Below are 15,763 nucleotides of genomic sequence, written 5' to 3'. Positions count from 1 at the left end.
CTTCCACTGCAGCAAGGGATCCTGGGAAATGACATATTTAGGGATTTATTGTTCTAAAAACAAGTTATGGATTAAGCAAGCCCTTTTCTCAACCCCACCTTTTACAGGGGGAAAACCCCCCCATCAAAATGGATGTCTTCTCGGGAATCCAAATCCAAACCAGTTCAAACAGCAAAGTGTGAAATCTTATGGGTTTTTTAAATAAATCAGTTCTGTAGTTTTAGATAATAGTGACTGTTTTTTTGTTTATGCCATGTTTAATTAGTTTTAATATACTGTGCATACTGTACATTGATTTCTATAGCAGGCTTTAGCCCCCCTCCCCAGCAATGCAATATCTTTGCAACCCTCTCTCCTGTTTGTGACAATTTGTTACCAATGTTCCCAACAGTTTGTGTGCAAACTGTAACAATAGATAATGTTACCATAGTAATATAAGGATACATTGTAGCTCCTGAGTTACCCTGACTCAAGGATTGATTAAAAGTAAAAAGTGGTCATAAAGTTAGGCACAACATCGTGATTTTTACAGATTTATAGCAGGAGCCCCAACCGATTGCCAGTAGGTAAGAATACATGGTCAGATGCTTTCCATATACAAATGATTAAAAAAGAAAGAAAAGGGGGGATGCGGTATTGCTGCATTCAGATACATAAAGATACATGAAATACAGCTTGACAATACTTATGAAGGAATATTTAAAACATTATACTGTATATCACCTGAAGGGCTTAATCTACTCTTCCAGCCCAACAGAAAGGGGAAAAAACCCTGAACCAACACAAAGCCTGAGTCTAATGCAGAGCTTGGTGTAGTACAGTATGTCTGTGATGTATTAAAACAAAGAACGCACTGTCGGTTTTTTGGGAGGGAGGTGTGGGGGTAACTCTATAAATACAAACCGATTGTTGAATCTCTGCTTTGCATGTGTGATCTTGCTCTGCTAACTCCATAACATCAGTAGTGGGGTGCAAAAAGAAGGTTATATCGTACAATAACAAAATAGAAACAAGTATCTGAAACATGCACCTACTAAAATATAACTTTTTATCATGTGTGTTAAAATATCAATATTTACTGAGAAAAACATATTAGATCTAGAGATCTACGTCGGCCTGCCCTCCCCCCTGCTCGCGCCCCCCTCCCCCACGTTCTCTTCGGCATCAGCGGCTTCATGTTACATCATGACGTCCGGTGACGTATTTCACCACACGGCGTCATGGCAATGCGTCGACAGAAGCCACCGGAGACAAGGTAAGAGACAGGCACAGAGGCCTCACACGCACCTCCGGCATTTTATTTAAATGTTGTGGCGAAGGGCGTGTGGCCTCTGTAAGCGTCGCTCCCACCCACCCCCCAAAAAAATGTTGCACCCCCCTGTTTGTGCAACCAAGATCTAGTGCTTGATCTCCTTGAAATTCAAATATTATATGACTGAAATGCAACGTAATAGAATTGCAAGGGGGATGAAAAAACACCAGTAGTGACTTAGGGGCCTATTCACAAAGCAGTGATACGTGGGTTTTCTGGGGGCTATTCACAAAGCAGTGATACGTGGGTTTTCTGGGGGCTATTCACAAAGCAGTGATACGTGAGTTTTCTGGGGGCTATTCACAAAGCAGTGATACGTGGGTTTTCTGGGGGCTATTCACAAAGCAGTGATACGTGAGTTTTCTGGGGGCTATTCACAAAGCAGTGATACGTGGGTTTTCTGGGAGCTATTCACAAAGCAGTGATACGTGAGTTTTCTGGGAGCTATTCACAAAGCAGTGATACGTGGGTTTTCTGGGGGCTAGTCACAAAGCAGTGATACGTGGGTTTTCTGGGGGCTAGTCACAAAGCAGTGATACGTGGGTTTTCTGGGGGCTATTCACAAAGCAGTGATACGTGGGTTTTCTGGGAGCTATTCACAAAGCAGTGATACGTGGGTTTTCTGGGGGCTATTCACAAAGCAGTGATACGTGGGTTTTCTGGGAGCTATTCACAAAGCAGTGATAACAGTGCAGTATCGCGGTGTAATGGATTTTTATCTCACTTAAAGCTGTTATCACTGCTTAGTGCATAGCCCCCTAATTATCTTATCATAAGAAATGAGCTCCACCAATACAACTGCACTATATCCAGCCCTGATATATAATATATAATGATACACTATATCCAGCCCTGATATATAATATATAATAATACACTATATCCAGCCCTAATAAGTGTAGTGACTAGAGATGGGCAAATTCTTTTTGTGGTTTTGGATCGGCCTCCGACCGTCCGGTTCCTTTGAGCCACGGATTTAGGATTCTATATGGAATCGGGGTTTGAATGCTTAAAAACCCACCTGGATTGTATCCAATGGCGAATTCAGATTCATCCACTCTGCATGTCAATCTGCGTCAAAAATCTGTCAGTGCTGAGGTGAGCTTAAACTTTTTGTTTAGAAATCTGTACCAGATGTACAAAATTGGAGCAACAAACTCATTACACATAGTTACAAGTTACATTCAGTAGTTACAAGTTACATTCAGTAGTTACAAGTTACATTCAGTAGTTACATAGTTGCATTCAGTAGTTACAAGTTACATTCAGTAGTTACATAGTTACATTCAGTAGTTACAAGTTACATTAAGTAGTTACATAGTTACATTCAGTAGTTACAAGTTACATTCAGTAGTTACATAGTTACATTCAGTAGTTACAAGTTACATTCAGTAGTTACATAGTTACATTCAGTAGTTACATAGTTACATTCAGTAGTTACAAGTTACATTCAGTAGTTACATAGTTACATTCAGTAGTTACATAGTTACATTCAGTAGTTACATAGTTACATTCAGTAGTTACAAGTTACATTCAGTAGTTACAAGTTACATTCAGTAGTTACATAGTTACATTCAGTAGTTACATAGTTACATTCAGTAGTTACAAGTTACATTCAGTAGTTACATAGTTACATTCAGTAGTTACAAGTTACATTCAGTAGTTACATAGTTACATTCAGTAGTTACAAGTTACATTCAGTAGTTACATAGTTACATTCAGTAGTTACAAGTTACATTCAGTAGTTACATAGTTACATTCAGTAGTTACAAGTTACATTCAGTAGTTACATAGTTACATTCAGTAGTTACATAGTTACATTCAGTAGTTACATAGTTGCATAGTAAATGAAGTTGGAAAAAGACGTACGCCCATCAAGTTTAACCTATGCAAAATTTAGACGACAGATACTTTATCCTATATCCGTACTTACAGTATATTGATCCAGAGGAAGGCAAACTGAAACCCCAGTGACACATTATCCAATGATATCTCATAAGGGGGGAAATAAATTCCTTCCTGACACCAAGAATTGGCAATCACATTACTCCCTGGATCAACATCCTTCCCCTGTTTATTTAGTTAGTACATTCCTATATACTGTACCTTTCCTTTGGAGCATTAGATGGTGCAGCGCTGCAAAGCATTCTTTCCTGGGTGGCGATAGAAATGGGGTTATGTACTAAAGTCTAAAAGCTGCAAAATAAGTTATCAAAATAAATAACTCCAAGGTGCAAAACTGGGGCACTTACATTGCCAAGAAATGCTCCGGATTCATCAAAGGAGCACATCTTATTGCTTTCAATAACATTCCCCTCTCTGAATAACATGGTGCTGGGTTTGCACTGGTTTTGCTGCATGTGGCAGGACGGCCTGTAGCCGAGGTCAGGGAACAGTCCACACGTGTAGTTTCAGGATAATGAAAAATGTTCAATGGCTTTATTTCTCCACAGTAACATAACATGCGGGTACACTGTCCCTTTAACAAAAATAAATCCTGCTCCGTGATGGGAGAAAAACTGACTAGCACAGCAGACCTATCTAGCAGGCTGGCTGGCTAAACCATAACCAAACCTTCAGAGTCTTTTAAGCAGTCATGAAAACAAATGAAACAAATCTTACTTTGGCTGCAGTAAGTAGTGTTGTATCCTTCTGGCTAGCAGCGCATCTATCCATGTGCTCTTGTCTGAGATAGCCAGCTACTGCTGGTAACAAGATCCTTTTCTACCTTTCTGGCTCTCAGGTGTCAGCTTACTTCCTGACTATCTAAGTTCCACCTGAGTTAACCCTTATGAGTGCTGGATGAAGCACTCAGACATATGTCTACCAGGCGTAACTGATAGGAGTTGACTTCACTCTGTCACATACCTCCCCTGTTTGTGTGTGGCTAGTGTCCCACACGGCTGAAGCCCGACCCTCCACTCCTTCCCTTGACAAAAAATCAACATTTCCATGGTCCTTTCCAGGTCTATGCTGAATATCAAACGAGAAGGGTTGGAGGGCAATATACCACCTAGTCAACCTTGGATTTGTGTCCTTCATGGTGTTTAACCACTTCAAGGGCGCATGGTCAGTGACCAGGGTGAAGTGTACTCCGGCGACATAATGTCTCAAGGCCTCAATTGCCCATTTTACAGCGAGGCACTCCTTCTCAATAACGGAATACCTCACTTCCCTTGGGAACAGCTTCCGGCTGATGAACAGTATGGGGTGTTCAACACCATCAAATTGCTGAGACAGCACTGCTCCAGACTTACCTCTGAGGCATCCATCTGGATGATGAAGGGCTCTTTAAAATCTGGGCTCCGAAGAGCGGGGCCCTCTGACAGGCACTTTTTTAGCATGTCAAAGGCGTCTTGGCACTCCCAAGACCATTTAACTTGGGTTGGGGCACTCTTTTTTGTCAGATCTGTTAGGGGTGCAGAAATTTCCGAAAAATTGGGGATAAACCGCTGGTAATACCCTGCTAACCCCAAAAGGGAGCGGACCTGTGTCTTTGTCTGTGGGGTGGGGACTTCCTTTATGGCGGCCACCTTGCTAGCTAGTGGCCTTACTATCTGATCCTTTTCTACCTTTCTGGCTCTCAGGTGTCAGCTTACTTCCTGACTATCTAAGTTCCACCTGAGTTAACCCTTATGAGTGCTGGATGAAGCACTCAGACATATGTCTCCCAGGCGTAACTGATAGGAGTTGACTTCACTCTGTCACACTGCACTTTAGCAGTTAGGAAACTTCAGTAAATAGAGACAAAAGATCTCAGCATCGTGCTGTGTCAGGAAGATAACGTCCCTGGAATCTATTTACTAAAATCTCCCGGCATCTTAGGTATCTTCAACTGAGGGACCATTTGAGTAGGGAAGGCCCATTTAGTGACTTTATCATATTTGAGGATATGTGCCTCTTGGGGGAGGACAAGAAAGGCTTGATATCCAGAGTACACAACATCCTGGCAGCTGATAAAACAGACACAGTGATCAAACCCAAACTGATGATAAAACGGGAAGAGGCACTGGGAGAACAACTAGATCAGGAGGAGTGGGATAGTATATTTGAGGGGATAGCGAAGAGCTCCACATGTGTCCTAATGAAAGAAAATGCATACAAAATGCTCCACCAATGGTATTACACCCCACTAAGACTGACCACATTTTTCAAAAACATGTCCACTGTGTACGAGAGGATGTGGTCAACAGGGAACGTTCATACATATGTGGTGGACATGCCCAAAGGTTTTAAAGTTATGAAGGGCCACACATGACATGGCACAGGCAATTTTGGGGTTTGTCTTCCCCAAGACCCATGGAAAGTACTGTTATGCAGGCCAATAGAAAACATGGAAAAAAACGAAGATAAGCTATTGACACACATATATACAGTTGCCAGATGTGAAATAGCTAAGGCCTGGAAATAGGTCCAACAGCCAGCTATAGATGCAGTACGAGCGAGGCTATGGAGGGTCTGTCTCATGGAAAAGCTGACGGGGATACAAAACGACACAGCACAGAAATACTTAGTAGTCTGGGAACCATGGAGAATTTATATAGGACATAGATATATTACTAAAGGAACTCTCCAAATCTGGTTAACACATAATAGAAGTGCCCTAAAAACACATCAGCTGCGGAAGGGGGGGGGGGGGGGGGTATAAAAGGTAAGAAAAAAATAAAATAAATAAATAAGAAAAAAAAAAAAAAAACATAACTCCTGAGGAGACCTTGGTGTGATATGTTTTGGATATATTTCGTATATGTATAAAACGAGGAGGGCCTGGGGGGTATTCAATATTCAATAGTCCACAAAGGTACGTGTGTTTATATACTGTTATGTTAATATTACTGTTATGGTACACCAACAAGTGGAAAATGTTCGCTAAAGCAATGACATTCCGCAATTTTCGTCTTTTCCTTTTTCCCCTCCCTAGTCTTTTTAAGTTAAATTATTGTAGTAGTTATTTTATACGCTGTCCCAACAGTGCTGTCATTATTGTCTCCCCACCAAAGGTGTTATATATAGGATACCAATACTTGTAATCCAAAAGTAACACCCTACCCCTTTTTATGTTCTGTACCCCACTACCCATTGTCCTTAACAAAGAATGCAAATAAAGAACAAGTTTAAAAAAATAAAAAAAATCTCCCGGCTGCTGCTAAACCTGAGCAAGAAAAGGGTGCCATATTTCTACAAAAAAGGTCCCAGGGAAGTACAGACTCACTTAACGCTGGTATGTTAGGGCGTAGAACGGGACGTTACCTGCTGTAAAACAGGAGCACATCATCTACTGAGATCATTTGTCTTAAAATAACAGTCGTACGTTGAGATTATTGGTTTTGCCCTAACATCATGTTACACTAGAATAGAGCTGGGAGGCTCCTACCACTCCCTGTCTCTCTCCTTACCCAGCCCCTATCTCCCCAACCTCTCCTACCCCTCCCTGTCAATCTCCTTACCCAGCCCCTATCTCCCCAACCTCTCCCTACCCCTCCCTGTCTCTCTCCTTACCCAGCCCCTACCTCTCCCTGTCTCTCTCTTTACCCAGCCCCTATCTCTCCCTGTCTCTCTCTCTTTACCCAGTCCCTTTCTCTCCCTACCTCTCCCTGTCTCTCTCCTTACCCAGCCCCTATCTCCCCAACCTCTCCCTACCCTTCCCTGTCTCTCTCCTTACGCAGCCCCTATCTCCCCAACCTCTCCCTACCCCTCCCTGTCTCTCTCCTTACCCAGCCCCTACCTCTCCCTGTCTCTCTCTTTACCCAGCCCCTATCTCTCCCTGTCTCTCTCTTTACTCAGTCCCTTTCTCTCCCTACCTCTCCCCGTCTCTCTCCTTACCCAGACCCTACCTCTCCCTGTCTCTCTTCTTACCCAGCACCCTACCTCTCCCTACCTCTCCTTGTCTCTCTCCTTACCCAGCTCCTATCTCCCCAACCTCTTCCTACCCCTCCCTGTCTCTCTCCATACCCAGCCCCTATCTCCCCAACCTCTCCCTACCTCTCCCTGTCTCTCTCTTTACCCAGCTCCTATCTCTCCCTGTCTCTCTCTTTACCCTGTCCCTTTCTCTCCCTACCTCTCCCCGTCTCTCTCCTTACCCAGTCCCTACCTCTCCCTGTCTCTCTCCTTACCCAGCCCCTATCTCCCCAACCTCTCCCTACCACTCCCCGTCTCTCTCCTTACCCAGCCCCTATCTCCCCAACCTCTCCTACCCCTCCCTGTCTCTCTCCTTACCCAGCCCCTATCTCCCCAACCTCTCCCTACCCCTCCCTGTCTCTCTCATTACCCAGCCCCTATCTCCCCAACCTCTCCCTACCCCTCCCTGTCTCTCTCCTTACCCAGACCCTATTTCCCCAACCTCTCCCTACCACTCCCTGTCTCTCTCCTTACCCAGCCCCTATCTCCCCAACCTCTCCTACCTCTCCCTGTCTCTCTCCTTACCCAGCCCCTACCTCTATCTGTCTTTCTCCTTACACAGCCCCTACCCCTCCCTGTCTCTCTCCTTACCCAGCCCCTACCTCTATCTGTCTTTCTCCTTACACAGCCCCTACCACTCCCTGTCAATCTCCTTACCCAGCCCCTATCTCCCCAACCTATCCCTACCCCTCCCTGTCTCTCTCCTTACCCAGCCCCTACCTCTATCTGTCTCTCTCCTTACACAGCCCCTACCACTCCCTGTCTCTCTCCTTACCCAGCCCCTATCTCCCCAACCTCTCCTACCTCTCCCTGTCTCTCTCCTTACCCAGCCCCTACCTCTATCTGTCTTTCTCCTTACACAGCCCCTACCCCTCCCTGTCTCTCTCCTTACCCAGCCCCTACCTCTATCTGTCTTTCTCCTTACACAGCCCCTACCACTCCCTGTCAATCTCCTTACCCAGCCCCTATCTCCCCAACCTATCCCTACCCCTCCCTGTCTCTCTCCTTACCCAGCCCCTACCTCTATCTGTCTCTCTCCTTACACAGCCCCTACCACTCCCTCTCTCTCTCTTTACCCAGTCCCTTTCTCTCCCTACCTCTCCCCGTATCTCTCCTTACCCAGCCCCTACCTCTCCCTGTCTCTCTCCTTACCCAGCCCCTATCTCCCCAACCTCTCCCTACCCCTCCCTGTCTCTCTCCTTACCCAGCCCCTACCTCTATCTGTCTCTCTTCTTACACAGCCCCTACCACTCCCTGTCTCTCTCTTTACCCAGTCCCTTTCTCTCCCTACCTCTCCCGTCTCTCTCCTTACCCAGCCCCTACCTCTCCCTGTCTCTCTCCTTACCCAGCACCCTACCTCTCCCTGTCTTTCTCCTTACCCATCCCCTACCTCTCTCTACCTCTCCTTGTCTCTCTCCTTACCCAGCCCCTACCTCCCCCTGTCTCTCTCCTTACCTATCCCCTACCTCTCCCTGCATCTCTCCTTACCCAGCCGCTACCTCTCCCTACCTCTCCCTGTCTCCCTCCTTACCCATTCCCTACCTCTCCATATACCTCTCCCTCTCTCGCTTTCCTTATCTAGCCCCTTTCTCTTCCTACCTCTCCCTGCATCTCTCCTTACCCAGCCGCTACATCCCCGTCTCTCTCCTTAACACTAAAAGTCATTCATCATAACTCTACTGTTGTAACGGGAGTCAATCCGGGTTAGCACCATGTCATTTAGTGAATATAGCATTACGATTTATAGGCTTTAATGGAAATGAACATAACTTAATGAGGCTAACACAGTCTGATATCTAGGCCAGGTGAAGCTCTGTATCAAACTCTCCTGGCTGGTAAACTGGAACAAAAAACTGCATAATATTGATCAAACTTTCAAATATTTAATCGTATTGTATTATATAGGGGTTTTTTTCTTTTAGAAATGTGGTGCAATTGTTTTGCTCTGGATTTGCCCCACTTTCGCAGCCTGAATAGTTTATACATACATAACCTCCTACTTTGTGCCTACAAGTTATCTGCCCTTCTCTTCTCTTGTATATTTTTGTACTGACCTGTTTCTCACCTTTCTTTATGTGGGCACTTTTCCAACCACATAAAGCTCCTCTCTCTCAATCTACATGGTTACACATAGTTATACATGGTTACATATAGTTACATAGTAGATGAGGTTGAGAAAAGACACACGTCCATCAAGTTCAACCTATGCTACATTTAAGCAACATACTGTATACTTTATCCTATATCCGTACTTACAGTATATTGATCCAGAGGAAGGCAAACACAAACCCAGTGATACATCATCCAATGCAGAGTGTTCTTTTGGTTGTGTGCAAGGCTGGCGAACATGCTTAACATTTCCCTTCTAATTGGGACCTAGGGGTCAGAATCGGACATTTGGCCGTGGCCCTCTTGCCGTAACCAGATCAGCTGGCGTATGGCCGTCGAGGGACACTTCACATCAGCCGCTCTGCTTCTGGATACTCGGCCGCCGGCCACTTCACCAATAAGGTACGCTCATTTAAGGGGTTTCAGCGGTAAGGGTAAGGGGTTTTATTTTAAGGAATTAGTAGTTTAGGGTAGGGGATTAGGGTAGAGAAGAAGGTTTTTAGGTAGAGAGTTAGGGTAAGGGGTTTTTATGGTAAGGGGTTATGGCTTTTAGGTATGTGCAGAGGTTGTATTGGGGGTTAATATTAGGGGGTTTAAGGGTAAGAAGTAAGGTTAGGGTCTTACCTTGGCGTTGAGGCGGCCGGCAGAGAGATGCCGTGGCGAGGTGAGTGGCAATTAAATTCGGGTTGCGGAAAAACGTCCAAGACCAAAGGTCCTAGACCACCTAGAGGTGGTCATGTGCGAATGCCGAAAACTGCCTTAACTGCCCACGCACCAGTAATATGGTGTTTTCCCAGGGTCATTTACTAAAGGATTTCCAGTCATTATTTAGACAGGATTGTGTGCTCTTCAATTGCATGAAAATGATGAATGGATAAAACCGGGGATATGTGATTATGTTCTGTAAATGTTTGTGGTCTTCACCAATCGAACAATGAAAATTCATTTATAGTAAACACCAGCTCAGTTTTTTTTGCTTTAAGATAGGGGTTTGGATCTCAGATATTAGTGATGCATTAAAGCTGCCTTTTTCTACTCCCCCTTTAATATGTGCATCAGAACAATCCACACAATGATAAGTAATTAGCTAAGTTGCTGATTGATCCGTTGCTTGTTACATTATAAGACTTTAAAAATGTAATTTCAACGTATTTTCTCATAGTACATAACTGATTTATTAAAAAAAAACACACGTGTAGGATATTGCATGGTCTGCAACTTTAACGACCGTTTGGATAATAAAAATGACGTTGTGGTCCTACTGTAAGTTAACATCACATTAATAGTTTTCTCCCATAAAGAGCATAACATTAACTATAACAGACATTAGTGAATTATTATTATGGAAATGACATACAATGGAGTAGACATAGCTAAACTTGGCACTACTCCCATCCAGACCCTGATAAAAGGCTTTGGCAGTGTTGTGATAGGTGTAATGCCACAGTTACAGATCATGTAAATAACCTAGTGTTATTATTACTGGAAATTATCTCCCTTCCTTCTCTCTCTACTCCAACAAAAGCCCAATTTCAGGGTCTGTATAGGACTTACATGACATCATGTAAACAGAAGATAATGCAACGTTCTCCTATAATACAATAACAATCATAACAATGACTTCTGGTGTTACTTACATTAGGTAGCATCCCTGATTCCATCACAATAAAAAATATTCTGGTAGGGAAGTGGGGGTAACATGGTAACATGAGTGACGAGCTCAGATTATTGCTTGGGTCTCGCACCTCAGTAATGCTCTAACTAGGGCTGTGATAATGCTACAGGTACCAATGACATCTGTGTGCTGTTGTGTTACAATGAGATAATGTCTTGGTAATGTGGACCTCAATCTAGCACTCAACATTCCAATTGTCAACTTTCAGAGAAACTTGTTGCTCGCTAAGGAATTGTAAAATACAAAAAAGCACCAGTCGCATACAGCAGGGGTGCTCAACTCGTCCTCAAGACTAGAGATCAGGGAACCAGCCCAAATCCATTACCCGGAATTTCCAGAGTGTTCCGCGGTGTAATATCCGCCGACGGATTGTTTGTTTCAATCCACGCGGATTAATCTGTGCACCATGTAACCCCCCCCCCCCAACTCCTTGTACTGACTCTTCCCAAGGTGCAAATTGGGACAGATGGGTGAAATTGGCGATAGTACTTTGATACATACCTATTGGGGCAGGGTGAAAATGACCCAGTTTTGCGGTAAAATGTCCTTGATACATAAAACCCATATTTCCCATAGTCTCCAAGCTACAAGGCTCAAGCAAAATAGCCCCAGATTTATGATAGTAAATAAATCACTTCCTTTGTGCATAATATAATTCCTGCAATTCTCTTTTCATTTACACTGTACACATCACCTTTTAATGTTACATATCCTGGGACTTACAGTAACACCGATTCCCAGCCACAAAACTAGTATGACACTATACTGCAGTTCTCTAGATTTACAATACACAAATCCCTATTGCTTTCATTGGAGACTGTTTTACTTGTATAAATGTGCTGTGGTTTGCACTTGTTTCCCCCTGTTTTGCATTCGGTAGGCCTTGTTACAAAGACCCTTAGTAGATTCTTCTTAACGGAAAAGGTGTAAAGAAAAAAGAATTTGAACTTCCCCACACGTTATTTGAAGCAGTAAGAAAACCCAGCTCTGAGCACAAATGTATTGCACCCATGAATCATACGATTGGTGGCGTTTATCATCATTACATACAGTTAATAAGGCAAAAATTACATTGCTTATAATTAATAAAATCACCTACTTTATTGTGTATATATTAATTCATTTATGTAGAGAACTTAAAGCCTTCGATACAGTAAAAAAATACACACACACATACATATATTTATATGGTACGTTACCATCCTGCAGGGCAGCAGAACAGCAAAGAGAGACAGCACTCAGAGGTAAGTCAGCAAAATAATTCATTTCAATACATTATTTTGCTGACTTACCTCTGAGTGCTGCTGCCTCTCTTTGCTGTTCTGCTGTCCTGCTGGATGGTAACGTACTCTCTACATTATTTATGGGACTAGCATCAGGCCTTTCTGTATATCTAAATTGGAGTGCTTGCTCATTTTATATATATATATATAATTTTACTTATTTATGTAAGCTTGCAGTAGGTGAAGTGAATAAGTGAATTATTATTAGACTTCACTTTTTTTGTGCTCATTACTAATGTCATTCATCCAGATCTCCAGTATTGTTTAGTTATAGGTGAATGTCGCTTGCATACATATGTATTATAGCATAAAGTACTTTACAAGTGTTGTGTCTTACTCTAAATAGGATTTGTGCAATTAATTAAAGTTAGAATTGTCCTGGGCACTTCTGACTTAATATACAAAAACGTACTACTGTACATATATAAAATTACAAACAAGCCAACATTTTGTTGGTCGCTAGAATCCTTCATCAGGACTACTTGTGTGAAGTGGGACTTCTTTAAATGACCCTGGATCTTTGTGACTCAACAGAAACTCTCTTCTCGCTTGAACCATGGCTTGAGTTACGTGTCATAATACACAACAGGGTTTATTCAATAAAGTGCTATAGCACCAGAATGGGACTTTCCGTGAGGAAGCACCCAATTTGTGCTATCACACTTTATAAAAAAAATGCCCTGTGTGTATCCTTTCACATACTTTAATTCTAGCCAAGGTTCAAGAGAAGACCAATTCTTTTGAGCTCTAAAGATCCATTTTAAGTAAAAGTAATAGCAAACTCTTCAGGACAGCACAATTTATTGAATACGCCACACAGAACGGCAACAATCTCACCATTATATAAGCACAATGACCTTACTAGACTTTTACTACTTTTAAATAATTTACAACAAGTTTAGCAGGTTTGAAATTAAGTACATTCGTGGTCAGTTGTAGCATTTCTCCATTTAGGACCCGTAGAGGATATCTAATATGTTTCACTCCGTCGCTTTCTGGAGAGGCAAATAACCAAAGATTGTTTGTTTTAGTTCAAAAATAGCCCAACAACCAGTCCCTTCCACATTGTGTGGGATATGCTTCCACGATACAAAAAAAGATAATGTACAGTATACCACCATCCATTACGTGTATTGTACGTATTTATTGTTTTCTCCCCCTTTTGTGTTTTAATCTTGTCCCCTTGTCCCGTCCCCCCCCCCCTCTCTCTCCTTGGTGTGGTTGACTCTACAGGACAGGTTTTCTCCATACCCTGCTATTTGGGTTCCATGTATTGCTGCTTAAATAATTTTTCAAATACACTTTTGACTTATTCCAATTGACTATTGCTCATTGCTTCTATTGTTGCGTGCTGTGGCCATATGTATATATCTCTATTCACCTTGGGGTGATAGAGGTTCACCCTGCTTCCGTGCACCAATTCACTTTATTTGTTTGTTCATCACTGACGTGGAGTGCTACCTAACAGACACATACTTTTTATAATGTTACTGTATGTGCTGTATTATTAAAAAGTACACATTGGTTAAAACACCACGTTGGGTCCATTGGATCTTAACTTTAGTTGAAGTTACCACAGTGAGAGTTTGAAGGCACAATATTAGTTCTGAGCAATTGATCTTTGCAGACTGGGATTCTTTCAACCATTACATTTTCACACAACCTGCATCAGACCCACAAAATGAAACTCATGTTAATATTATCGTCCAACTATCTTCAAACACAATCTTATTGAATATCTGACATTTATAGATGCAACAATTTGAGGATCATTATCATTGTACGGGATCTTCCTACAGCTTGTAAGAGAGCTTCAATACACATGTATGCAGATGACACAATGTTATATGCACACAGCCCTAGACTCTCTGATCTTGAACACGTACTTCAATCTGACTTTTTGAGACTTGAAAATTGGATTTCCCAAAATAGACTGTTTTAAAACACTGAGAAGACTGTAACAATGGTATTTGAGACCAAGGCTCCATTTCTAAAGCTTCCAATGGCTGAGCTCCAGATCAGAACAAACACTAATAACATCCTAGCCCCTGTTACTAGTTTTACATACTTGGGCATATGGTTTGACTCCCATTTATTATTTAGTTTAATTTATAAATTACCCTGACAATCAAATCCTACTGCACCGACACACTTTATTCGAGCAAATACCCAGTATGTACCTGGCAGATACCTGGAATGCGCCGCTCCTCACCTCTGATAAGCCCCGTTGTGTTTGCCTTCCCAGCCTGGGTTCATGCCTGGCTGACGGGCGGCTGATCTGTTAAATGATAATGATTAGGATTTAATAGGCTGCAATGCTTCGCGTGTCTACCAGATGGCATAAATTCATGAATTGTAATGCAGTATATATATATATATATATACTGTGCAGTATTGCAGCCAGCGGGAATAAAATGCTTCAATCCCTGCCTGGAAAATAACGCAATGCACTCGGGCAGAAAACAGTCACAAACCTCAATACACCCGGGTATACCCGAATTCGTGGGACTAGCCGAGCTCGAATAAAGTGTGTCGCCAGTGTATGCCAAACTAGGTGTACTTTATAGGAACACATCCTCCCTAAGTCTGCTGGTCAGAAAGTGCATCGCACAGCAGATGCTAATGCCAATTATAGACTATGGGGACATAATATATGGCACGGCACCCCAAACCCACCTTAGCAAACTTGATACCCTCTACAATTCAATATGCCATTTTGTTCTCCAATGCAACTACAGCACACACCACTGCGAAATGCTCAAAGAACTAGATTGGTCATTACTTGAGTCTAGGTGAAAAGTTCATCTTTCCTGTCTTGCCTTCAAATACTTTCTGGGCAAGCTACCCAGCTATCTGAATAAGCTCCTCACCCCTACCACATGCAGCACCCCAAAACACGACATGCAGCACCGTGCACCCCAAAACTGGAATAACCTACCAGAGACTCTCACAGCCGCCACCAGTCGAGGTTCTTTCAAAACTAAAGCTGTTTCACATTTTAATCTGGTCTGTAACTGTTACATATGCCTATAACATATACTATCTCTTACTGTGCATGCAATGTCTTGTACTGGTATATAATGTATACCCTGCTCACTTAATGTACCCATGTATTTGTAACCATGTATTATTTGTCATCATAACTCTATGCCCAGGACATACTTGAAAACGAGAGGTAACTCTGAATGCATTACTTCCTGGTAAAACATTTTATAAATAAATAAAATAAATTAATTCTATTTTCCAGAGAGAGTGCAGGATTGTCAATTACACAAACACCTTGCATAATTAAGCACATTGTGGGCCAATTTTTTTTTTACATTGGTACCAAATATAAATACAAAATAAGCCTTAAAGATTTCAGAGTTACATCTCTGGTACTGAGATATTTTTCAGAAGATTTAACCCATTATTATTGTTTACCTTATACTCAAATAAATACATCCTCAAAAGCATTGACTTCTTCAGCAGCCGTTACACAGTCTC

At 42.4% G+C, this 15,763-nt stretch overlaps 2 protein-coding genes across 6 annotated transcripts in view; one reads left to right on the top strand and one right to left on the bottom strand.

The window, feature by feature from the left end:
* The window catches only part of PDZK1 (PDZ domain containing 1), a 125,328-nt gene that overhangs the window by 53,382 nt on the left and 56,183 nt on the right, over positions 1-15,763 (top strand). The window contains exon 2 of one of the 2 annotated variants that reach the window (XM_075593564.1): positions 9,591-9,721. The exons of the other annotated variant lie outside the window; for it this stretch is intronic. The gene's annotated coding sequence lies outside the window, so the exon portion shown is untranslated. The remainder of the gene's footprint in view (positions 1-9,590; positions 9,722-15,763) is intronic. 2 annotated transcript variants of the gene reach the window in all.
* The window catches only part of BTLA (B and T lymphocyte associated), a 41,592-nt gene that overhangs the window by 25,343 nt on the left and 486 nt on the right, over positions 1-15,763 (bottom strand). The window contains exons 2-3 of one of the 4 annotated variants that reach the window (XM_075593566.1): positions 3,565-5,101; positions 3,419-3,465 (exon numbers count right to left, since the gene is read on the bottom strand). The exons of 2 other annotated variants lie outside the window; for them this stretch is intronic. In XM_075593566.1, the coding sequence (XP_075449681.1) occupies positions 3,419-3,465; positions 3,565-3,776 (259 nt within the window). In that variant the 5' untranslated portion in view covers positions 3,777-5,101. The remainder of the gene's footprint in view (positions 1-3,418; positions 3,466-3,564; positions 5,102-15,763) is intronic. One more of the 4 variants, XM_075593567.1, reaches the window with a different exon arrangement.

The sequence above is a fragment of the Ascaphus truei genome, chromosome 3, assembly GCF_040206685.1.
Source record: "Ascaphus truei isolate aAscTru1 chromosome 3, aAscTru1.hap1, whole genome shotgun sequence".
Taxonomy (NCBI): Eukaryota; Metazoa; Chordata; class Amphibia; order Anura; family Ascaphidae; genus Ascaphus; species Ascaphus truei.
The sequence above is the reverse complement of the archived record's forward strand: the minus strand, read 5'-3'. Positions and strand labels throughout refer to the sequence as shown.